Genomic DNA, 25,280 nt, shown 5'->3' on the forward strand with positions numbered 1-25,280 from the left:
AGAGACGAAAAAAGCTATAATTTTGTTGAAGGAGCAAAGTTTAACTAACCATAACTCCGCTTCTGGATATCGTTTGAAGGCAAATGATATACCATTTCTAAGTTTATGATGTTTATTTTTTAAACACGAAATAAAACAAAATTGACAGGGGAGGAATTTACGGCTCATTCTCCGTGGACGGTCACATATGAGCAATCCTTTGCACCAGAACGAAATTACAACGTATTGTCTATGGAGCAGTGTAATACACATAAATCATGCATAACTCGCAAACGCAAAATCGGAATCAACTGAAATTTTGGGAATATGCTTTTTTCGTGGATATGTACTGAAAAATGTCATAAAAAGAGGATGCTAGGATCACGAAATACCCTTTTAAGACTAGGACAATTTAGAGTACAACTCGAGAGTAAGAGTGATGTATGGTGCAAAAGCCTGACAGACAGAATACCCAATTAGGTTCACTCTTTCTAATTTTAGATATGGTTTGCTACTCACAAATAAGGTTTTCTTATTTCAGTTATGTCATTGTGACATCATCCCAGCAAACACAAAAATGATTTGATAATGTTTTAAACATGTTATACTTTAGGCTTTGGTTTCGATTAAAACGTTTCAATAACATTAAATGTCGGGTTATATAAAGGTCATGGAAACGTTTTAAAACGTTTTGTATGAAAACACACTACAACAATATTTTATAAATGTTTAAAAATGTTATTGTAAAATATTTTTGCAAACATTTTTCGACAAATTTTTAGGTCAACACTTTTAAAATAACATTATGTTAGAATATTTGCAGTAGACAAATGTTTTCAAATGGTATGAAAATGTTTTATACCCTTTATATGTCCACTATATAAGCTGACATTTAAATGTCTTCTGGCAACCTTTTCTAACATTTTGCGAGTGATGTCAAAGTCAAACACGTTTTGTATTTACTGAGATAAAACTGAACATTTTGGAACTTTAGATTAAAATTAGTGAAGCTACTCTGAAATAAGAGTTAGCCAACCTTATAGAAAAGTAGAATAAACTACCAATTTTGAAAATAGAGTTATAAAATCTTTTCACAAATTAGAATTATAACAAACATTACTTCAAATTACAGCGCAACCTTTTCTGAATGTGTTTTGCTATGGTATGTGTATATTTAAAAATAAAGCTAACTGTTTCCAAGGCTTGCTCAACTGTAATTGCGGGCATAAAAACTGAAGCTAGCTGAATACGGGGTGGGATATGACGACTCTGGAAAAGACTTGCAGCATGTAACAATGGCAGTGTTACCCCAGGCCCTTTACTTATAGATTTAGTGACAAGTCAATGTGCAAGATTTGATGTGCGTTTCAATGGGAAATACCTTTGTATCTTAAAACTATAAATTTAGCGTTACAGATTTTTTTTTTAATTTACCTTATTTTATCATCTGACATGGTGTGTTGTCAATTTACGCACTCTTTCTGCAAATTTGTTCCACTTTTGCACCGTTGCCATTTTAGCTTCAATATGGCAAGCGTACATTTGTACAATAAACTTATTTTATTGCCAACAGGGGCTGGATTCACTATATCCTCCATGTCAAAAAGAAATCTACGCCACCGGTTCGAGAGACTCACATTGTCTGAAATAGGTTGATTGTCATGGTTTTTGCAGATTAGGAGACCAGTCGAGTGCAGATACGTCAGAACACGCTTTTCAATAGGGAATAAAAGCTAACCTCATCGTGACATCATCCAAGCAGCAAAGTTCATTTCCCATTAAAAAGTGTTATCCGACGGATCTGCAGTCGACCATTCTGTAGGGCAGGCACCACCCCTCAGACCTTCCCCCATACTTGTTTACTTTTTCACAAGGATGCACAAGTTGAAATTGACAAAAAAGAAGCCATCACAAGAAAAATAACCTACAAGATATTAGCAGCAAGCCACCACTGTCAATTTAAATCCGGGTTTCTGCTCTAGCTTCTAGCGGTGTAGATAAACACACAGTCAAATCACTGTGTTTACGAGTTGGCCCGTAATGCCTCTCTTCTAGTCCTTCTTTATCGCTTTCACTTACAGATCTCTTTTTTGTCTCTTTGTTTAGTTTTTCTCTAGGCAGAGTTTCTCTTTCATCAAAAACATCATCTCCCTCCAAGTTTCCATGGTTACTATTATGGTCATAGCTTCTTCCATTCAAATTTACTGATGTGAGAGGATTTACAACAATCTCTGCACAGAATGTACTGTTAGTATTTATGATTGCTGGGTCTACACTGGAGCGAGAGATCAGATGTCTGCTGTTGAGACTTGGAGAAGAGTTCATAAAAGTTGAATTCATACTTGGACTGCGCATCCTGCTGGTGTCTGATAACGTTGATGCATTAAGTCTACGAAGAGCATTTGGTGATGAATCTGTAAAAATAAGACAAAAACAGAGAATAGGTGTTTTAGACTTGTGTTTAAAATGTTTTGAAACATTATTAATTGGTTTTGGTCATTAAAAGGATTAAATGTCACGTTGAATATAGGTTATGAAAGTGTTCTTACCCTAACACCGGACACTGCTTTTTGCTATCGGAAGTTAAAGAAGAAACAATAAGGAGAGAAATGAACAAAGAAGTCACTTGGCACCCCTGGATTTGAACCTCACATGAAAAGCACACGATACCCGGCCAGTAGCCACAGGGGTTGTGCTGGCCCGGCCAGCAATTCCCTGAGCATAGTGTATTTAGGGCGATTGCATCATCGCATCCTGTGGGATCCATGCATGTGCCATGGTTATCACTGTGGTGTTTTGTGGTTTCTAGCCATGTTAGGGTTAATCGGGTTTTTATTGAGGCAACTTCAGTAAAAACCAAAATTGTCATTGGTGCAATACATTCCCGGGCTTCCGAGTTTTAAAGGGTTTCCCTTTGTTTGAGGTATTTTGGTCATAATAATGGGCGGAGCCACAGAAGAGGGTCGCGTGCCAAGAGCCAATCATAGACGGCTATTTGGGGGGCGTGGACCCTCGTCTCAAAATTCATTCCCGGGAAAAATTCACAAGCTGTTTTGATACCGTCCGATGAGGTGGTCAAATATTAAAACTCATTCGGATTAATACGATACCGGTACAAATTTATTTAATTTATATATCATTTATAAATTATTCAACGGCTTGCAACTTCAATTAATTACCAACATCGCAAACTCGTTGGTAGAGAAGCTGGGCTTTGTATTCGAGAACATTGAAGAGGTTTTAATCATAACAAAATCTCTCAAAAATCTGACATCCGAAGAACTTTTTCGTAAGTCTTGTTTATATTGACGGACAATCATTACGATTTTACGAAGATGGGGAAAAGGAGAGGTTCAAAAGAGGATCTAGAGGATCTAGAGGTGGTCGTGGGCGTGGGAGTTTAGTAAATACGACTCGAGTGAAGTAAATACCAATCCGCCGGAGAGGCAAACCAGGGCCCAGTCCAGGGCCATACAACGTTTGACGGGTCATCATGTAAACAATAACATGAACATGAATAGTACAACGAGTGCGTCAAGTGTGTCAGGTGCCGTACCACAAGTAGTTACCATAGCAACGAGTGCTGCGAGTGCTGGGTCGGCGAATGTATCCACCGCTACCAGAGCTACAGCGAGTGTTGACTGTGGTGTGAATGACCGTGACGATGTGTTGATTCAAGGCGCCATAGGTGAAGCGTTTGAGATGGGGGCAGGAAACATCGAGATGCAAGGAGGCCCACCAATGCCAGAGAACCGAGACCAATTTATACAGCAACAAGAGGTGGCCCAGGAAGCCGATGCCGTGTTCCCAGGAAACTTGACTGGTGAGAGAGCTTTTTCGATGAATTTTAAGTAATATTGGTAATGTACAGGGCGGGGGTCTAGGCCAAATTTCAACAGCGAACGGGCAGGCGAATTTGGGCGTGTCACCATTAACATATGTATGTGATCCTCTCGGATCTAGCCTACCCAAAAAATTACGAGAAAGAATCGTAAAAGGTGAATTCGTCGAATTTGCACTACTGTTAGAAAGCCCTCACACTTTAAATAAAGTAAGCGATTTCACGCTTGCCATGAATGACCAGGGGCAGATTGTGTGGGAGGACAGTAAAGTGAAAAGACAAGTGCAATCGATACACGCATGGACATCCGCATTTTTGGTGTTTTCCATGGTGTATTTGTCAGCTCATCCCTCCGCACGCGGGAAATTTTGAAATATGGATATATCGTACGTCCAGCAGCAGCGCGGTATAGAGGATGGGATTGGAGGGACTATGATAAGCAATTTCGATTACGTCAACAAATGCATCCTCAAAGGTCTTGGGCATCAATTGATAATGAATTATGGACCTTTTAGAAAGCATCACCCCCCAATTGGCGCCAAATTTGAGTGCAGCGGAAAGGTGGGGTCCATGAGTAATTTTCGAGGTTTTCACCATACGGGCAACACGCACGCAAACTTGGGGGCGTTCAAGTGCAACAACAACCCCAGCAACAAGTACCCAGGTCGGCAGCAAAGGGCCAGGGAACGTTTGCTTTGCGTTCAATGCAGCAGGTTGCAGGAAAATATCATGCAGATTTCAACATAGGTGCAGCAGCTGCAATGGATTCGGACACAGGGCAAAATCATGTAGACCAAGAAAGTAAACAAGAAATTGAAATGCCAATTCACAATCAGAAACCAAGTGTTATTTCAAATGCTAGAGGGGCTAACAATTGCGCGGGTCCACCAGAGTGTATTTGCTGTAAATATCAGTCGCCAGTGAAACTTGAAAAAATTACACCATTGTTAGATAAATACCCAGATAAAAAAGCTGCAAAGATTTTAAAAGAAGGGTTCACTTTTGGATTTAAATTGGGATACTGGGGAGCGCAAGGCAAGAGACTACGCCTAATTTAAAGTCAGTAATACAAGATCCGAAGTTAGCTAGAGAAAAGTTAAACAAGGAAATTAGAATGGGTAGAATAGCAGGTCCTTTCAAGGTTAGACCATTACCCAATCTGATAATTTCTCCTATTGGCTTATTACAAAAAAAAGAAAAAGGTAAATTTAGATTGATTCAACACCTATCATATCCAAAAGGAGAATCGGTTAATGATAAGATAGATAGAGATTTATGTGCAGTTCAGTACACAAAATTTGATGTGGCAGTTTCAATGGTAGCAAATGTAGGGAAAGGGGCGGCTATGGCAAAAGCTGACATAGAATCTGCATTCCGCTTACTGCCTATTCACCCTGATGATTTTAGTTTATTAGGTATGAAAGTAGAATCCGATTTTTTGTAGACAAAGCGCTTCCCATGGGGCGTCATGCTCACCCTCCTTATTTGAAAAATTCTCTACCTTTATTGAATGGGTCATAAGAAAAGAAGCAGGGTCAAATAGAATAATACATTATGCTGATGACTATATGGTCTGTGGTGATGCAGACGACTTAAGCGCACATTCATGCAAACGCTTGGTCGAGTGTCTGGAAAACGTATGCACAAAACTGGGGGTACCGCTGGCTTTAGAAAAATCAGTGGGCCCCTCGACAAAATTGGTTTTCTTAGGCCTTGAAATAGATTCCATTCGTCAACTAGTGACGGTACCAAAGGAAAAAATGGGTCCTATATTAGAGAAAATCGACAAGGCTTTAAAATCAGAGAAAGTTACATTGAGGGAGTTACAATCCCTAGTAGGATCATTATCATTCATTTGCAGGGCAGTTACACCAGGGCGGGCCTTCCTTAGACGTTTGATAGATCTCCAATGCGGGGTAAAAGAGGCATGGTACAAGATTAGGCTAACAACAGGAGCTAAAGCAGATTTAAGGATGTGGCTTGTGTTTTTAAGAAACTTTAATGGCTCCGCAATTTTCATGGATCAAATGTGGCTAGGCAATCAGGATATTCAACTATTTACAGACGCTAGTGGCGCAGTAGGATTTGGGGGCTTTTTTGAAGGAAAATGGTTCCAAGGTAGATGGCCCAATGCGCAGTATGCGAAAGAACACTCAATAGCATGGTTAGAGTTTTTCCCGATAGTAATAGCCATTATACTGTGGGGTAACCAGCTAAAGGGAAGCGTATTGTTTTGAGGTGCGATAATATAGCTGTTGTCGCCATAATTAACAAACAGACCTCAAAATGCCCCCAAATCATGAGATTAGTTAGATTTTTTCTGTTGCAATGTTTGAAAAATAATTTGACAGTTGCGGCAAAACACGTACCAGGTGTAGAGAATAATATAGCGGATGCATTATCCCGTTTTCAGATGGGGAGATTCAGGCAAGAAGCGCCAGGAGCCGAGAAAGAAGGGTTGGCAGTTCCTCAATTTGCATGGAACATCTAGATAGAGAAATAAACAGATTGGTCAACAATTCTGTTGCAAAATCTACTCACAAGGCGTACAGAAGAAGTGTAGAAAAATTCATAATATTTAGAAGGAAATTTGGGATGGGCAATAATTGGCCAGCAACAAGTAAACAGGTGGCAGCCTTTATTGCAAATTTATCCTTAGAAGGGTTGGCAGCATCCTCGATATGTGTACAAATATCGGGGATCTCATTCGTCCACAAAATAAATGGGTGGACGGACCCTTCAGATAATTTTTTAGTCCATAAATTGAAAGAGGGGTGTAGACGTCAAAATAGGGGGAGCGATGCCAGATGTCCGATGACGATACCCATGTTACGAAGGGTGGCCCAAGTATTGCAAGCAATATGCCAGAATTTTTATGAGGCAGCATTATTTAAGGCAGCCTTCCTTTTGGCCTTTTTTGGGTTTTTAAGGGTGGGAGAAATGACTAAAACCCCTAATGTAGAGGTAACACATATTGTTAGTGTCAGGGATGTACAGTTAAAATTAGGCACCCAAAGGAAACTTTCAGTATGTATCAGGTTTTCAAAAAAGGATCAGAATGGGCAGGGTGAAATCATTGAGTTGCAAAAGGGAGTACTTGTTGATCTTTGTCCAGTAGAGGCAATGGACAAATTCTTGAAGATAAGACCCAAAATAGAAGGGCCCTTGTTCATTCATTTTAATAGTAAACCCATGACATCAGGACAGTTTACAGCAGTGCTGCGCAAAGCATTGACAGTCATTGGACTTAATCCAGCAAATTTCAGCGGCGCACAGTTTCGGATAGGCGCCATGACGACAGCAGCAGCTAGAGGCATATCAATGGAGGTAATTAAGGAAATGGGACGCTGGCGATCGCAAAGTGTAAGGACATACATTAGACCAACTCGGACCATTCAAGTACCATTAATGGAAGAAACAGGATCAGAAATGTAGAAATAATAGAACAAGGGAGAGGGTAAATTCTGTAAGATATCGATTGCTGTTTTTTCTTTTCTTTATTTTATTTTATTCAGAAGTGGCATCAACTTGGGTAGTCGGCGACTCAATTGTGAAATGGGCCAGTGGTCAGAGGGTTGGTCTACCAGCTACAAGGGGGCGGTGACACATGGTGGTATGGAGTTAGCGGAGGTCGGTTAGACGAGTTAAAACACCGCTTGGAGCACATCATGCTCAAAAATCCACGCCCGGGCGTAGTAATCATACATTTGGGAACAAATGATATTTTTACAGATAGCTGGGGCAACATCAGAAGACGTATCTATGACGATTTGCGTGACGTCAGGAACATGCTTCCTGGTGTAAAAATCGTCTGGTCTGATGTTCTACCGCGTTTGTTTTACTACGGTGAAACCAGACGGGGAGCTGGAAATAGTATAAGACGCAAGCTAAACCGCTCACGCGCGCATCATGTGTGTAGGGTCTAGAAAATACTTACGTAATCAGACACGACTCCTTGTTTCCGGCCCTCAGCTACCATCTATTTAGATATGATGGGCTCCATTTGTCCAACCTGGGTATTGGCCATTTTTTACAGAACCTGGAAAAGGGTCTGGTCTTTTTCAACCATTTCCCAGGGGAGTTCACGTTCCGCCAGAATATCAGGATTTTTAAGATCTAATGTCAAAACTTCATCATCATCAACCCCCTTGTAGCAATGGTAACCCGAAAAATAGTTGTTGTTTTTTCCTCCCGGGAAGTTTGAACAAATCCCTAGATTAGGTCCTTGTTTGGCATCGTTCCTAACCCTTTTTGGCAAACTATTCAAAATTATATTCAATATGTAATGTCCATTCCAAATTACGCTGTTTGGAAATTGATTTGGGTTGTCCCACTTCATGACAAAAGGCTAAACTTCGGATTTAAGTGTCCGTTTCAAATTAGGTCCAAGCCAAATTATGCTGTTTGGGAATTGAAGTGGGTCGTCTCACTTCAGGACCGTAAATGGCATCAGATGATATAGCTGTCCGATTATGTAAAAAGGGTATCAGATGATATTGCTGTCTGATACATATATGATTTCAATGATTGATATATATGGCTTTTAAAGAATAAGCCAGATGATATAGCTGTCTGAGGCGCTAATGAATTTGAATTTATATCTATTTAAAATATCAGATGATATAGCTGTCTGAATTGATATTAAAAGTATAAAGTTACACAGTTGATTTCCTGTCAACTGTGTATACTCAGATAATACAGCCGTCTGAGGTAATATTTAAAGTATGAAGAAATATAATTACAGTTGATTTTTATCAACTGTATATATATAGTTAAATAAAATATGAGAAGTTCATTGAACTTGATATTTAGAAAATACAAATTGCCCAGATGATATAGCTGTCTGAGGCGCAAAAAATCTCAGATGATGTCGCTGTCTGAGGCGATATTGAAAGTATTAAGAAAATAAATTACAGTTGATTTCTGTCAACTGTCCACATTGAAAATAAATAAGAAAATCGGATGGTATCAATCCAGCGATTGCAAAAATTTTTCCTGCGTGTCGTTGTTGTTATTGCTTCCATAGGACAATCGGGTTTTTATTGAGGCAACTTCAGTAAAAACCAAAATTGTCATTGGTGCAATACATTCCCGGCTTCGAGTTTTAAAGGGTTTCCCTTTGTTTGAGGTATTTTGGTCATAATAATGGGCGGAGCCACAGAAGAGGGTCGCGTGCCAAGAGCCAATCATAGACGGCTATTTGGGGGGCGTGGACCCTCGTCTCAAAATTCATTCCCGGGAAAAATTCACAAGCTGTTTTGATACCGTCCGATGAGGTGGTCAAATATTAAAAACCCACCCACCACTCCCAAGGATAGGGCATCGTTCCTAACCCTTTTGGCAAACTATTCAAAATTATATTCAATATGTAATGTCCATTCCAAATTACGCTGTTTGGAAATTGATTTGGGTTGTCCCACTTCATGACAAAAGGCTAAACTTGGATTTAAGTGTCCGTTTCAAATTAGGTCCAAGCCAAATTATGCTGTTTGGGAATTGAAGTGGGTCGTCTCACTTCAGGACCGTAAATGGCATCAGATGATATAGCTGTCTGATTGCGTAAAAAGGGTATCAGATGATATTGCTGTCTGATACATATATGATTTCAATGATTGATATATATTGCTTTTAAAGAATAAGCCAGATGATATAGCTGTCTGAGGCGCTAATGAATTTGAATTTATATCTATTTAAAATATCAGATGATATAGCTGTCTGAATTGATATTAAAAGTATAAAGTTACACAGTTGATTTCCTGTCAACTGTGTATACTCAGATAATACAGCCGCCTGAGGTAATATTTAAAGTATGAAGAAATATAATTACAGTTGATTTTTTATCAACTGTATATATATAGTTAAATAAAATATGAGAAGTTCATTGAACTTGATATTTAGAAAATACAAATTGCCCAGATGATATAGCTGTCTGAGGCGCAAAAAATCTCAGATGATGTCGCTGTCTGAGGCGATATTGAAAGTATTAAGAAAATAAATTACAGTTGATTTCTGTCAACTGTCCACATTGAAAATAAATAAGAAAATCGGATGGTATCAATCCAGCGATTGCAAAAATTTTTCCTGCGTGTCGTTGTTGTTATTGCTTCCATAGGACAATACATTTTGTAGGAAAAAGACACTATTTATAACAACATTTTTAAAATGCTGACAAAATGCAATTTTAAAACATTTTATTGCAAACATTGTTTTTGCACAATATTTTGTAAACACTTAAATAACATTATATTAGAATGTTTTGCAGCAAGTTTTCAAAAGTGTTGAATTAAAATGTTTTATACCCTATAAAACCAAACATTTAATCATGCTCTGGCAACCTTTTCTAACCTATTTTTTAGTAATGTTTTTTTAAATGTTTTGTATTTGCTGGGGCATCAATCAATGTCTGAAATAAGCACTGCTGAAAGAGTAATTTCAAAAGTATTAAAAGGATATAGATTACAAAACTAGGTAGGTAGAACAACATTAACTGAACATTTGCTGCTGTATGCAAGCCGTGGGCAACTAAATCCATCTGTGTCTGCAATATAAAATTATATAATAAGTACTGCTGAAAAAAATCAGGTTAAAATAAAAGCGTTAATAGAACTATAGTATAGACACATTTTCCTCACTTTCTACTCATAAGTTCTCACATAATGGTTATCTTTATAGGGCCTTATTCACACTCCATATAAATCGGAAACAATGTTATGCCATAAAAACTTGCTTGATTTTTTTCCAAGTGAAAACAAAAATATGTGTGCAAGTAGTCATTTGAACCCATGCATAATAAGGTGAATTGAAAGGGAGCATGACCAAGTGGTGTTTACATCCAAAATATTGAGACAAATAATGCTGACACACAAGAGGAATAGTATGGGCCCTATAAGGCCCCTAACAGTCAATTTTGAGTTTCTGAAAACAAGTGAGGTAACTTTTTCATTATTCATTATTTTTCTGCCTTTCATTATATGACCAACACGCATGTAAAATGAGATGTTATTAGCTGTTATTTGCCGATCACTCACTTGAAGATGGATGTTTAGCCCAAATGAGATTCAAAAGTATATTAAAAAGAGTCTGCAGGGTTGACAGCAAAATGTATGTTTTGATTTTTCCACAAAAAATAAATGGATATTCAACATTTTTTGCAAATGTAACCAGTTTTTATCGGTATGTTTTGGAAAATCACAATAATGAATTCAAGTGAGGGTCATAAAATGAAGTGAGGGCGGGTGACGGGAAACTCAAAAATCGACTTTCATTGGCCTAAAGGAGATCCATTATATAAGGGGTGTTATTTCCACCACATGTACATGATTTATCTCAGGAGTGGACAAACGTCTAAAACTTGTCGTTTTGATATATTATTGGCTTTAACTCAAGAACTGCAAGATGTAAGGAAATATGTGATTATTGGCTTCCTTGATTCATTTACTATAGGATCAATGTTTTTCTATCAAGAAATATGCTGCAGTATTTTAGTTAAATGTCTAAAACTGGACAAATATGGCTCCTGCCATCCTACTCGCCATGAGCAGATGGCGCAATGATAGATCAACAGCCATCATAGCTATTTGAGCTGTTCCAAAAAACACATGAGTAGATGTGATCAAATTAACCTATTTACTTTGTTTGTATGCCACAGCTTTGTTTTATAAGTACTGAAATAATAAGGACATTTACTTTTTTGAGTATGTAAATATTGAAAACTTAGAGAAGTGGATATTCAAGCTACAATCCTAAACTGATTGAAACTCAAGGCTAAAGCACTCAACAGACACTGCCCATGATAACTCAATAGACTTACAGGTAAAACAGACCTTCTACAAACTTAAAACTACACTTTAAAATCATAACTTTGCAAATTGCATAAGCCTTTTTCAAACACTTATTGAATTTGAATGTTCTTTCTGTATTATATCAAAGTGAGGAAATTGTTTGAAAAGGGGAAATTGTTCCTCGAATTGTTAAAGGAGGATGGATGGTCTAATAATTTTCTGCCTTGGTTGAATAACCCAATCCATTTTAGTACAAGAGCCAAAAATGTGCATTACCCAAAACTAGAATACTTTGGTTAACCCACTTATGACACAGGGGCTTTTTGGCAACAGGAAGGGAAAGAAGGAAGGAATAAAGAGAGAAAACAAAGAAAGAAGTTGTTTGCTCTGGTTGGGATTCGAACCCGAGATCCCTCGCATGCCAAGCACTGGCTCGGCGACACCTTGCCACAGGTCTTGGGCTTCGCTGGCCAGCAAAATTGTGCCTATATATCACTTAGGGCGATTGCGTCATCACATGTGGGATGCACGCACGAACAGCGCATATATCAAGTAGTATTTCGTAGTACTCAGGCATGTACTCATGTAATGCTTATTAAGGCTCTCACCAATTCCCGGGTACCCGAGTTCCCGCCCGTTCTTGGCCTACCCGGGTCCGAATTCACGGGTCAAAGTACCCGAAAAAAAAAATTAAAAAAAAAAAAAAAAAAAAAAAAAAAAATTTAAAATAATTTTTTTACAAAGTTTTCGGCGAATTTAGAGAACCACTGGACCTATTCTGAAGTGCTAGTATCACTTACAGGTAATTTGAAAAAAATTGAAAAAAAAAAAAAATTACAGTTTGTTAACCTTGCTATGCAAACCACAAACTAATATTTACCTCTTCATATATTACATATTATAAATGCATGGAAAACCAATGCATTTATAATATGTGATAGATGAAGAGGTAAACATAAGTTTGTGGTTTACATATTAAGAATAACAAACTGTAATTTTTTCGTAATTGTTTTCAATTTTTTTTTCAAATTAACTGTGAATGATCCTAATGATCTTAGCATTTCAGAATAGGTCCAGTTTTTTTTTTTTTTGGATTTTTTTTTTCTTCAGTATTTTCGGGTACCAGGATTCCCGCCCGAAAATTCAATCGGGTACCCGAGTACATAATTACCCGTTAGTTGAGAGCCCTAATGCTTATACATTCCAAACATATGTGACTCCTCGCCACAACTGAGCCCGGATGTCGCCAGTGCCACTATTGAGATATGCTCCATCGAACTTAACAATAAACAATAGGAAAGAAAGGATTTATTGACTGTTTTATTGATTTTTCACTACTTAAATGTCAAGTACTATAGACATGATATACATCATTTTAAAGCTAATTTCAAGCAGAATATTTTGGTTGAATATCTCAAAAATGATGATTGGCGACATCCGGGCTCAGTTGTGGCGAAGAGTCACATATACATTCCAAACAAAACATCTATAATTAAGCCCTAAAATTTCACAGGTCAATGAGAAAAACATAGGTTTTCCACTAATACCAATACATATTCTTTACTTCTCTTCCAAAATATATGTGAAAAACCTGTCAAAATAATTGATAAGGCTACTCATCACCTTAAATATATTTGTTTTGTAACTCTAGTAACTTTGTAAAACCCCATTACAACCACTTAGTATAATGCACTGTGAGCATTTTATCATCATTGTGCTGGTAAACGACCACATTTATGTCACAAAAAGAGGACCATTTTGACATTCTATGCATAAAGAAGCAAGTTGATTGCCAAGAGTTGTGGCATATCACGAGTTGTAGCATATCACAAGTATATCGCCAGTATAATTATCTCAACCCAGTATTCTTGATAAAAGCTTTTGAAATATCTGTCCTTCCAAGCCCCACTTAAAGCCATATTATAACATTTGCTGAGGAAGACGCCCTCACTGAATTTTGTTAATTCCTTTTTTTTACACGATTAAATTGTACTTTATTAAACCAACATACCCTGCAAAAATCAAGACTCTAGGTGCTGTAGTTTTGAATAAAACGCCGGATTCCGCGCTTTATTATTACGATGGAATTATTAGTCAAACGCATACACGATGTTCATAACACACAGTACGTACACGGCGTATGGGACGGTGATATACACAACAAAGGGTCGTACCACAACATGACCGAAGGAGTGGTACGTATTGGCGACATGTGCGCTGGTAGTAAATTCAATTTTCTTTGCTTTGCCGTAGTTGTTCGGCTCAAAATAAAAGGGATATATCTGATAGTAAAAGCTAACATTTTGTGGCAAATAAATGCTAATCTATTTTGTTTGAAAATGTTATAATATGGCTTTAACATTACCAGACTTTTTTTTGTTTTTCCATTTTTATTCACCTGTACTTGAGCCTGGTGGAAGGGAAAAAAGAACATATGTGACTCCTCGCCACAACTGAGCCCGGATGTAAGCCAATCATCATTTTGAGATATTCAACCAAAATATTCTGCTTGAAATTAGCTTTAAAATGATGTATATCATGTCTATAGTACTTGACATTTAAGTAGTGAAAATCAATAAAACAGTCAATAAATCCTTTCTTTCCTATTGTTTATTGTTAAGTTCGATGGAGCATATCTCAATAGTGGCACTGGCGACATCCGGGCTCAGTTGTGGCGAGTCACATATTATAGACATGGTCCACCAGACCCCATCTTAATTACTGTAACCAAGATAGATACAAAGATACAATCAGATTATGACAATGAGATTTAAATAATATTGTCCCACCACCACAACAGGACCCAACCAAATACCTCTGTTAAAAAAAGAGAACATTACCAGACTTTAAGTGTAAAGAATAAAGTTTGATAATTTAAAGTGTATGGATCCATTGGTAAGTTTCAGGCATTTTAAAAACAACCAAGAAAACAAAAGAATGGAGAACAATCATTTTGATACAGCCTGTTTTTTAATCACTTTTAAAAAGAAAAAGAAACCTTTAAATTTTGACAGTATCAAGGACATTTTATATTTGCTATTCACATATTTTATTCATTAAATGCATATTTAATTATAAACAAGAAGTATTTCCATATAAATTCAGTTAAAAAAATGCACAAATTGACTGTAAAATGTTCAAGCATTTGTCAATTATACTATTACTAGCTTTTTCAAAATGGAGGAAGAGCCTATGAAAAAAAAAATGAAAAAAGGATCGACCTACCGACCATACAAATTTTTGTCTTGGAAGGGCAACCAAATAATATTTGTATTTGGCCTTATGTCAAGCAAGCATTTGTTTGTAAACAGCCACAAACTATTATTGGCATGCGTGCCAGACTGGTAGTAGCATTAATTATCAACCTGAGTTTTATTTTTGGACACGGGTCAAAATGTGAACTGACACGCCCAGTATGTTGCTTGATCATATCACCCAGTAAGCAACATGATATGACATTATCTATCTTGCTGCCAACAGCAGCATGTTATCCATTAGCAAGTGGTGGATATTAATACCTTCTATAATGTTTATATTAATGGCTCATTAGTTATGGTGGCATTTCATTTAGCCCTATTTTGGGTACATTTATTTTTAAGTGCACAGACATAAATAGTTATGATCTAGATCAAGTCATGGAAGATAGCTTCGCAGAGATGTAGGCTTATAATGTTGTTGTTTTTTATCAACATGGACCTTGAATGAATGAATGAATGAATGAATGAATGAATGAATGAATGAATGAATATAATTCGCTGGTTCATTGTGGGCTATATTATGTGGGCAGAAACACAAATTGCTATCTTCAGTAGATAGCATCATATAAAAGTATTCAACTTGATTTTGTTAACAAACAACACATTTTCCTGTGACACAAATAATATTTGTTAAGCAAAATATTATATTTCTTGTAGAATAGATTTGTGAGATATATGACCAAAGGGACTGCCCACCTTCTTTTATATGATATCAAAGATAATGTTTCACCATATAAAGAATATGTACCATAAGACCAATTACTGTGATGGAAATTTTGCCACAATGCAACTGATTAAATGGACGAATAAAATGAAAATTGTTAATACTTTGAAGTCACATTTGTATACAAAACATAATAGGGAGGAAACAAAATCCTAGTAAAATGGAATAACCTCAAGGGAATCATACTAATAAATTTGCTTTTTGAAGCTTCTTGACATCTGATCAGTCCATAACTTATCAGATCCATTAACCTACCACACAACACCTGCGTTGTTATAATGTGTACGGTGACATCCTCTTTATTATGATATTCATGCTTATTTGATTCTAGAAAAATCAGTATAAATTTTTTTTTGTATACAACAGTTGCAGATTTGGATTGAGAAAAATAGTCTAACAATAATAAAAGGACATGGAGAGATTAGTCAGCAAATTCTATGGTTACTAAAAACTAATTTTATTTAGGAAAGCATTATATTAACTCCCCATATTCTAAAATGAATGAAACTTGTCTACAAATTCTGTTTTTGGTGGTCCACGTAGTGCGATCGAGGATAAGGCACAACACTTCTAAAGCATTTTATGCAGTTATGTGCACAAATTGACAAGCATGTTCCCCCATGGCGCAGACGCTACCATGTAATAACGACATCCACAAACCAATGAAATGTCAGCGCTTACAGGCTAAACTACAGCCACTGACTGTAAGAATGCATTTTATGTAATTTTTAATCAGTCTACTCCAAAAGTAAAACAATGTGTCTGCTGGTAATTGAAGCAGCATTGGGCTATTCCAGTTGTAATCAATACACCCCCTTTGAAATCAATACACCCCCTATGGAAGACATGACCTTAATCTTCCACACAGGGAGTCTGAATTTCAAATGGGGTGCTGAATGGGTGACTAAAATCTACACTCCGGTGCGACAGATTAAGGTCACATATTCTATATAAGGTGCATGATTTCATCTGGAACAGCCTAATGGGCATCATGCCTGTCAACTAAATTCTCATCTATTTCCCCGGGCTATTTCCATACAACATGTACAACGGTACTGCCTTGTAAGATTCATATAACACATCACCTACCTCTGTCTATATAAGTGAATTTTCCTGCTTATTAAAAATCTGGAACATTGTATACTATGTGTGACATTTATAATAATAATGTAATAATTTATATAGCTGACTACACACAATGCTGGTCTGTGTTGACTTTAAAAAGTAATAAAATTTACTGCCGTCATATAGCGCCATAGTTACAGAAAGGGTGTCATGTTACACACCCTTTCCAAAGAATTTACAATAATAAATTATTGATGACAAAGTTATTATGAATTTGTCGGTCTGGTTCATCTTCAAGCTATCATACAAAATAAATCAAAGAAGTAGGTTCTTTCATACAACAATCTCTAATAACACAGGCCCAGTACAGCTAACGCTCAGAGCCAGTAACTGCTCAAATCCAAATTCAGAAATACAACTTCAGCACCTTTTTTCACTTTTATGCGGATGTATATCACATGTACTCTATAAATAAGAAAGTGAGGTCCTGACTGGCTAAGTTTCATTTTCAGAATTCAAGACAAGGGGGAGGGGGCTATGATAACAATTTTGTCAACCCCTGCAGTATTTTTCCAGCCAGGATGGTGCTCCAGAATCTTAAACATGGGGGGAGGCCAAATTGTTTAAATAATAAAGAATTTGAGGTGTTACACCCCACCTCCTCGAGCAGTGGACCTGTTAGCGACCAAAAAGATATAGTTACATTAATTTCCAATAATTTTCCGCCCTTTTTTCATTAATAATTCTTCTTGCCGCCCCTTCTGCCCCACCCTCTTTCTATAATAATTCTTCTAGCTGCCTTTCATCTTCTGCCGACCCTTCTTTTTTGCCGCCCCCTGCTTTTACCCCAGAGGGCTCGCGCCCCCAAAGCACCCACAAAAAATATGCGCATGTGTATGGTTGCATTCCCAATAAAGGATTAATATTAAGCAACATGACAAATTTGTTCGAGTCTTTATGAACACCTTTCATTTGGAAAATGTAGTTTCACAATTTTCTTGAATTGGAAGTAGGTATCAACACTCACTGAATGAATATTATGAACTATGGAATTAGAATTTGACATATCTGTAACACTAGCAATCTAAAATTTAATTCATTTTGACCGCTCAGCAATGGATGTGTATGTATTTTAATGTGTATTGTTTTTCATGTCTGCACCTTGGAATAGTACTACTAGATTGATGGCACATTACATATGCTTATTATTATTATTATTATTATTATTATTATTATTATTATTATTATTATTATCACAGATGGTAAATGAAGCAAATCTTCCTGAATCCTCATTGATCAGGTTGGCTTGCATCCACAAGTGCCATGTAATTAGTCCAACAGATGACATTTTCCAATTTATATCTCAGTGTATGCTGTTTCATTATAGTAGGTTTTATCAACAATTAACCATACAAATCAATACACTGATACCATGCTATCTTCAGTAGATAGTCAATGTATAGTGTTGACTCTTTCATTGGTTTCATACAATTGGTTATGATCTTAGCAGTCCTTATATCTTATTATAACAGGAGTTGAAATTATTTGCATTCAACTTTTAAGTTGAATGCAAATGTAAGTTTTTAAACAATAATTTAGAAATTAGAAACTATTTTTTTACTATTTGATGAGATCATACATAACGACTTGGCATGCAAGACACTTTGAACTTTCAAAAATAAGTAGTTTTGAGAAACAGGATAGAGCAATTATTTTATGTTATTTGTATACCCATTGCCAGGTCAACATACTAGTCTGTAATACCACACTGCCAGATCTGCGGTCTTCAGAAGAAAGTCATTGTAGGCATGACATTATGTAATACCACACTGTCAGACCTGCTGTCTTCAGTAGATAGTCCCAGCAAACACAAAACGTTTTCGACATCATTCGCTAAAGGTTATAAAAGGTTGTCAGAAAACGTTTAAATGTCGGGTTATTTAAAGGGTATATTAAGAGTATAAAACGTTTGAGAGCACGGTGGCCGAGCGGAACGGGCCCTGACTCATAATCGGAAGGTTGCGGGTTCGAGTCCCGACGACGCCATCGTGTTGTGCCCTTGAGTAAGGCACTTTATCTCGATTACTCCTCTCCACCCAGGTGTTTAAATGGGTACCGGCATTCTTAAATGCTGGGAAGGTAACAGACTCGCTGTAGAGGAGGTGTAGCGATCCCCCTATAGCAACATTACATGGAGGAGTCTGGCCCAATCGCCAATGAAAGAGAGATGGGCACTCCGATCACTGTTTATACAGGGTCGTCTCCTTTTACCTTTACCTTTACCTTTTATAAAACGTTTTCATAACCTTAAAAAACATTTTTTGATAATCTACTGCTCAGCAAACAAAAATGTTTTACAGAAAACGTTTAAATGTCGGGTTATATAAAGGGTATAAAACGTTTAATAACATTCCAAAAACATTCTTGAAAACTTGATACAAAACATTCTAAACAGAATGTTATTTTGGGGTTGAAAAAATATTTTGTGAAAAATGTTTGCAAAAATATTTTCAATAACGTTTTAAAAACGTTTTCATGACCTTTATATAACCCGACATTTAAATGTTATTAAAAGGTTTTGAAAAAACATTTTAAGAACATTTCTGTGTTTGCTGGGTTCAAATATTTTAACATAATGTTATTTAAGTATTGACACAACATATTTGGCAGAAATGTTTGCAAAAATAGTTTACAATAACATTTTTTGAAAACATTTAAAAATATTGTTGTAGTGTGTTTTCATACAAAACGTTTTAAAACGTTATCATGACCTTCATATAACCCGACATTTTAATGTTATTAAAACGTTTTTACCTAAACCAAAAGCCAAAATATAACTTATTTAAAATGTGTTTAAAACGTTTTTGTGTTTGCTGGGTAGTCATTGTAGGCATAACATTATGTAATACCACACTGTCAGACCTGCTGTCTTCAGTAGATAGTCATTGTAGGCATAACATTATTTAATACCACACTGTCAGACCTGCTGTCTTCAGAAGAAAGTCATTGTAGGCATGACATTATGTAATACGACACTGTCAGACCTGCTGTCTTCTGTAGATATACGTCTAGCCCTCTTCTTTTGTTCCATTATCTATTGTATTTCTTTTGTTCAAAGTCTGGTCAACTGTCGATTATATCAAGTAATGTGGACAGGTCAAGATAATCTGGACAGGTCAAGATAATCTTGGTCAGGTCAAGATAATCTTGATCAGGTCAAGATAATCTTGGTCAGGTCAAGATAATCTTGGTCAGGTCAATAAATTTTGAACAAGAGAAGTACATGTTCATATTTAGAAACACTGGCCACATTATTTGACTTTTGGACATTTCAACAAACTTAAAATGCATCAAAGTTTAATATATTTTACACGATCAGCATAAATTATTATGCAAGTTTATGCATATTAGATTTAAATGAAGATGGTAAACAATACTTGTGTGTATTGAATGACACCAAGAACACCTTTATTGACTAATGCAAATTAGTTTGTATTATGTCTTAAAGTCTGTATAATTAGGACGAGGATGTCAATCTACCTTTGTCCCCCCTCTCCCAACTAACGCAGATTCCGACAAAGAAGGTAACAAAACAAGAGCCATGAGGTCTTACAAATTAAGTTCAACCAAGGATATTTTGCACCTAAAATGCAGTACATTACAGGCCACAAGACTAGATGTAGAAAAACTACAACAATCTCATGGCCTAACCCCAACCAAAAAAGGTCGAGGAAGGTACCCAGGAATATCGTTGATTTGGTTCAGGACATTTGTTCTATAAGTATATTAAAGATAAATATAAATTCTATGGTGTTAAATGAGTTACCGCCATGTCTAGGTAAAACACACCCACTTTGACCTTTGAACTATTTACATATTCATTATTAATATTACGAATATGTATAATCGAGTGGGACATGACCACAAGTGAATTGAATAGAATCTCCGGTTAAAATCAATGCTGTATTGATTTGATTAAATCACTTTCAATTGGCACTAGATAAGACTCATAGAATCAAACGCAGGACACACGGGAAGAATATTATACTGTCTCGGTGTGTTTTTATTTTTGGAAAACCCTAAACTTACACAAGATATTCATATCAGCTTTTCCAGTTTGTCTTTTGGAAAATGAATAAACCATAACAACAAATTCGTTTATTTTGGCTCACATATATATAAGATAAGCGGTTCAAAACAGACCATTACCATAGATAATCGATTGTCTTGTTGAGGTATGGTTAGCATGTTAGTCGCTCGGAAGGCTCGACCCTTGAGTCTCGCCTTCCCGGCGACTCTTAACTGCTCACCATACCTCAACAAGACACCGATATCTATGGTAATGGTCTGTTTCACCCTTATCTACTACATAGTCATTGTAGGCATAACATTATGTAATACCACACTGTCAGACCTGCTGTCTTCAGTAGATAGTCATTGTAGGCATAACATTATGTAATACCGCACTGTCGGATCTGCTGTCTTCAGTAGATAGTCATTGTAGGCATGAAATGATTGTCTTTGATTGTAGATGATGAAAAGTGTTAATAGGTAAATGTATAGTTCTGATAGTGAGTGAAAATAATGAAGCCACTGCCTACTGTGTGGAACAATCAAACTTGTATTCCAACATACTGTCAGACTTTCAATTTGTCTCATAAACATGTTAACCAATTCCAATGCAGTGATAACTTTTTCCTCATTCAAACTATAAGTCATGTAACAGGAAACAGTATTCACGCTTTTGGTAGGCACAATATGGCTATAATGAATACAGATGGGTTGACTATTAAAGCATGGAAGAAAGAGATAAGAAGGAACCACAACGAACGCATTCACTTTGTCCACTCCCTTTACCGACATTTAGTTGACATTGTTATTCATGAGGATTTACTTTGATCAATACCCCGCGTTAAATAGGTGATTGGTATTGTATTCCATGTATTTACATGTCTTCTGGAGCGTGTGTGAAGGATGATTTGAACTAATGACCTTTCATGCAAGCACCCTATAGGATTTTCTTTGGTGACGTGATCATCGGTCATTGATGGCCTACATCTTTTTCTTCCATTTTGCCCAATTTTTCCGAACTTTGATGACTTTTTTCTCAGAGTTGGCAGTCTTTGGCACTGAAACGAGTTAGCTAGTTACGATTATACACATATAAACTATTAAATTAAACAGGTTTTATGTACCGGACTCAACCGAACATTGTGCATTATTTAAGAACATTTTACATCTATTTTTCATCGAAAAAGTCACCAAAATCTTACCTTATTTGCTAAAGATGAAACTCAGCACAAAAACGGCCGATTTTGATTGCCTTTTCGATGTTTTATAGGACATTTTCTACACAACACGATCAAGAAAACAGTTTGACTGTAGATCCCAAAACAAAGCTACTATACATGTTCAGAGCATCAGTGAAATTCCATAATCTTACTTCTGGGTAGCGTTTGTTTGTTTGTGGATGGGTTTGTTATAAATTTTTTCCAGTAATGATTTTGCCAAGCATCGATCGCGGTAAATGGATCATACATGAAAGTAAGTACCATTGATAGCTTTTCTTTTCATGCGTCAATAGATAAGCGGATTAAAACTTGGCCGATCGAAGTCGTTGTGGTTCCTTCTCATCTCTTTCTTCCATGATTAAAGCAAACAACCCAGCAAACACAAAACATTTTAAACATATTTTGGGTTTTGGTTTTAGTAAAAACATTTTAATAACATTAAATAAATATCAGTTTTTTAAAAAGGTCAAAATGTTATTGCTACATATTTTTTCCAAATATTTTGTTAACACGAAAATAATATTATGTTAGAATAGGTTTTCAACAAATATTTTTAAATGTTATGAAAATGTTTATATACCCTTTAATAACCCAACATTTAAATGTTTTCTGGCAACCTTTTATAACCTTTTGCGAATAATGTCCAAAATGTTTTATGTTTGCTGGGAAAGCACAAGTTCAACCAATCTGCGTGGGTCTGGAGGCCGACAGATCTATCAATTGCAGAATGTCGTCAGTATACAGTTACAGAGATATAAACATTGAAAGTGGACATTCCTGGGTCCTGTAAATGCCATTTATTCAGTTCTACCTTCATGTTACTTGTGAGCTAGTCTACTCCATAGTCCCTTTTTGAAAGTCATACTTCAGTATCAACTCATCTGCTCTCTAAATGTAAAGGAGTGAAAAACCACTCTGCTACCATCTGAAAACCATGATGTACCAAGAGCCTTTTCTTTCAGGTTTCCTTGAGGATGTGTTGTCTTAAAATTTATGGAAGGGCATGGCCGGGTGAATTTTTATCAAATAGCTAGTACTTTTAGGGTTTAGGTTAGGATAAGATTAGATGCTAGGGTTAGAGTCATGAAGATATCACTGATATAAATAAAAGTGTGAATGCTACACATTCTAGAGTCAAGTTTGAAAACTGTGTGCAACAACTCTTTAAAATTCATTCACATTAAGGCCAAAAAAAAAAAAAGATTTGTCTCAAAGTTCACGAGAAATTTAAAAACAAATGCGAAATGCGATTTTTTATTTTTTTATTCCCGACTTTTTTTCATTTTATTTTGAGAAAAAAGTCTGATTTTCGCCGATTTTTTCTGGAAAAAACTAAAATTTTTTATTTTTTTTGAAATAAAAAAAATTTCCGCATTTGTTTTTTGTCAAATCGTGGAATTTTACAAACGTGCGCGCAAGCTTTGAGACGAACCTTTTTTTTTTTTTTTTTTTTTGGCCTAATAGAAACTTGCAACACATTTTCAATCTTTGTAATGATCTCCCATAAATTATTCACAACTAATTCATATCATCGTGACTATGTTATGTTATCTTCCATGTTATGATTAACAAAATTGTCAGAAATTTATAAACTATGATCCCGTTAAATTCTACCCAGACTGTCTGGATCATTAGAGGTAACCTAAGCCATCCAATTACTGGATTTGGAGCATATCATGTCACAATTCCTAATGCTGACATAGCTATTAGCTATTAACCTTTTGCATTGGGCTTCCAGAAGTACCGGTGGCATCAGATATTCTTGGATCCTTTTCATTGCAGAGGTTTGACAGACAGATTTTGACCTTGGCTTCCAGGATGGGGAATATATTTTGATTGTATAGGGGCCCTAATATGGGATGCCAATTATTCATATGTTCACTGGCAAGTTTTCATTGCATTTTAAACATATGAACCATGGGAATAAGGCATAAGCACACCATGTGCACACAAATTTATACTTGTTAAGGAAACCATCTTCATTTGCCTGTATACATGTGTATGTCTAGGTTGGGAGGATTTAATGGTGACATTGAACTTAAACCAATCATTTTAATTTCAAACACATTTAGAAATAAGGGTGGCATGGTAAAGATTGTCAATATCTAGATAATTCCATTAGCATTTCCTTTAATGCATTTGAAATTATGTTTGGGATGTTTTAGCATTTTTGACTTAAAGGTCAGGTCTATTGCAAAAACAAGTTTATCTCTGTCTCGTTCGAAGGAACTCATCGCTTAAGTTGGTTATTTTCTCAAAAAAGGAGTCATTTTCATTGTCCTCATAATATTAGCTTGCCAATGATATGATGTTGTTTTTGCAATAGACATGCCCTTTAAGAAGGTATTACAATTATGAGCAGGTGTGGGAGGATTTTAAATGACAACTAACATGTTAAAATCATTTTTTCCTAAAGAAAAAATGAAAATATGTTATCACATATTGCAATAATTATGCAATGCTTCACTGATTGTTTCTTTAAATTAGGTTAAATGGACAAGTGAATAAGAGTAAAGCACATCTGGTTTGCTAATAAGATACCACCACCATTGTCAAATGTTCATCATACACTTCTGGGTATTTGTTCTCATTACCATAAATATTTGTCAATGTCTGAGCAGACGATAAATATCATCTGAAAAGGGCACAGGAAATGAAGGGAGATCCACACAATTAACTGTCACCACTATTCATTATACATGCACATGCTTTGTATGAAGGCAAGACACTGGATTATTCTAGGTAATGGTTTCATATCTTAACTTCAAATAAAAAAATATGGATCTATTATTTTTATTCTTGGTTTTTGACATTTTCAAATGGGAGGTCATTGGCTAACATTTGTTACATTGTTTGCATATCTTTTTATGTTTTGCCTATATTTATGTATTCTGTGTGTCCTATTTTCTGAGTTGTATTATTATATCAGGGAATGACATGAAAGGTCAATGGTGTCCATAAACAAAATGTTAGTGGAAGAGGGGGAGGAGATTAAACATCTTGATTAGTCTTATGTTTGTAAAACAAAATTGGTCTGAATATGCTGAAAAAGGCAAATTTCCATGATTACATTTCTGGCAGGCAGGGTGGGTGGGTCAGCCTGGAAATGCAACTTCTTCGTTAAGACATCATTAAATCAAATGGTTTGGGTCATTTCCTTAGTTAAGTTTCAGTTTAGTTTCATGATCCCATTGTTAAAAACTTGATAATATGAGCAGTGGAAACACACAACATTGTGGCACCCTTTACATACAGTTTAGGCCTAAGGTTAGCAACTATTTTAAACTGTTGCAATTTGGTAGTTCACAGCATCTTGCAAATGGTAGTGAGCTTTGGCAAAAA

General features: G+C 36.2%; 3 protein-coding genes across 4 annotated transcripts in view; 2 read left to right on the plus strand and 1 right to left on the minus strand.

The window, feature by feature from the left end:
• Positions 1–775: 775 nt before the first annotated feature.
• The window catches only part of LOC140154980 (high-affinity lysophosphatidic acid receptor-like), an 85,438-nt gene continuing 60,933 nt past the window's right edge, over positions 776–25,280 (minus strand). For both annotated transcript variants that reach the window (XM_072177644.1, XM_072177643.1), the window contains one exon: positions 776–2,393. In XM_072177644.1, the coding sequence (XP_072033745.1) occupies positions 1,939–2,393 (455 nt within the window). In that variant the 3' untranslated portion in view covers positions 776–1,938. The remainder of the gene's footprint in view (positions 2,394–25,280) is intronic.
• LOC140154987 (uncharacterized) lies at positions 2,948–7,710 on the plus strand. The gene is made up of 2 exons (XM_072177653.1): positions 2,948–3,802; positions 7,336–7,710. Exons 1-2 carry the CDS (start codon positions 3,487–3,489, stop codon positions 7,422–7,424), a joined length of 405 nt encoding a protein of 134 aa, XP_072033754.1. The 5' UTR covers positions 2,948–3,486; the 3' UTR covers positions 7,425–7,710.
• LOC140154078 (integrase/recombinase xerD homolog) lies at positions 6,172–7,342 on the plus strand. Its single transcript, XM_072176689.1, has one exon. The coding sequence runs from the start codon at positions 6,299–6,301 to the stop codon at positions 7,253–7,255; it is 957 nt and encodes a 318-aa protein (XP_072032790.1). The 5' UTR covers positions 6,172–6,298; the 3' UTR covers positions 7,256–7,342.

This window comes from Amphiura filiformis, chromosome 6, assembly GCF_039555335.1.
Source record: "Amphiura filiformis chromosome 6, Afil_fr2py, whole genome shotgun sequence".
Classification (NCBI taxonomy): domain Eukaryota; kingdom Metazoa; phylum Echinodermata; class Ophiuroidea; order Amphilepidida; family Amphiuridae; genus Amphiura; species Amphiura filiformis.

Excerpts from the sequence above, each read along its gene's own strand:
- LOC140154987 (XM_072177653.1), top strand. The coding sequence starts at position 3,487 with ATGAACATGAATAGTACAACGAGTGCGTCAAGTGTGTCAGGTGCCGTA. Across the intron at positions 3,803-7,335 it reads GTTCCCAGGAAACTTGACTG|AAGTGGCATCAACTTGGGTA; the intron begins GTGAGAGAGCTT and ends TATTTTATTCAG.
- LOC140154078 (XM_072176689.1), top strand. The coding sequence starts at position 6,299 with ATGGAACATCTAGATAGAGAAATAAACAGATTGGTCAACAATTCTGTT.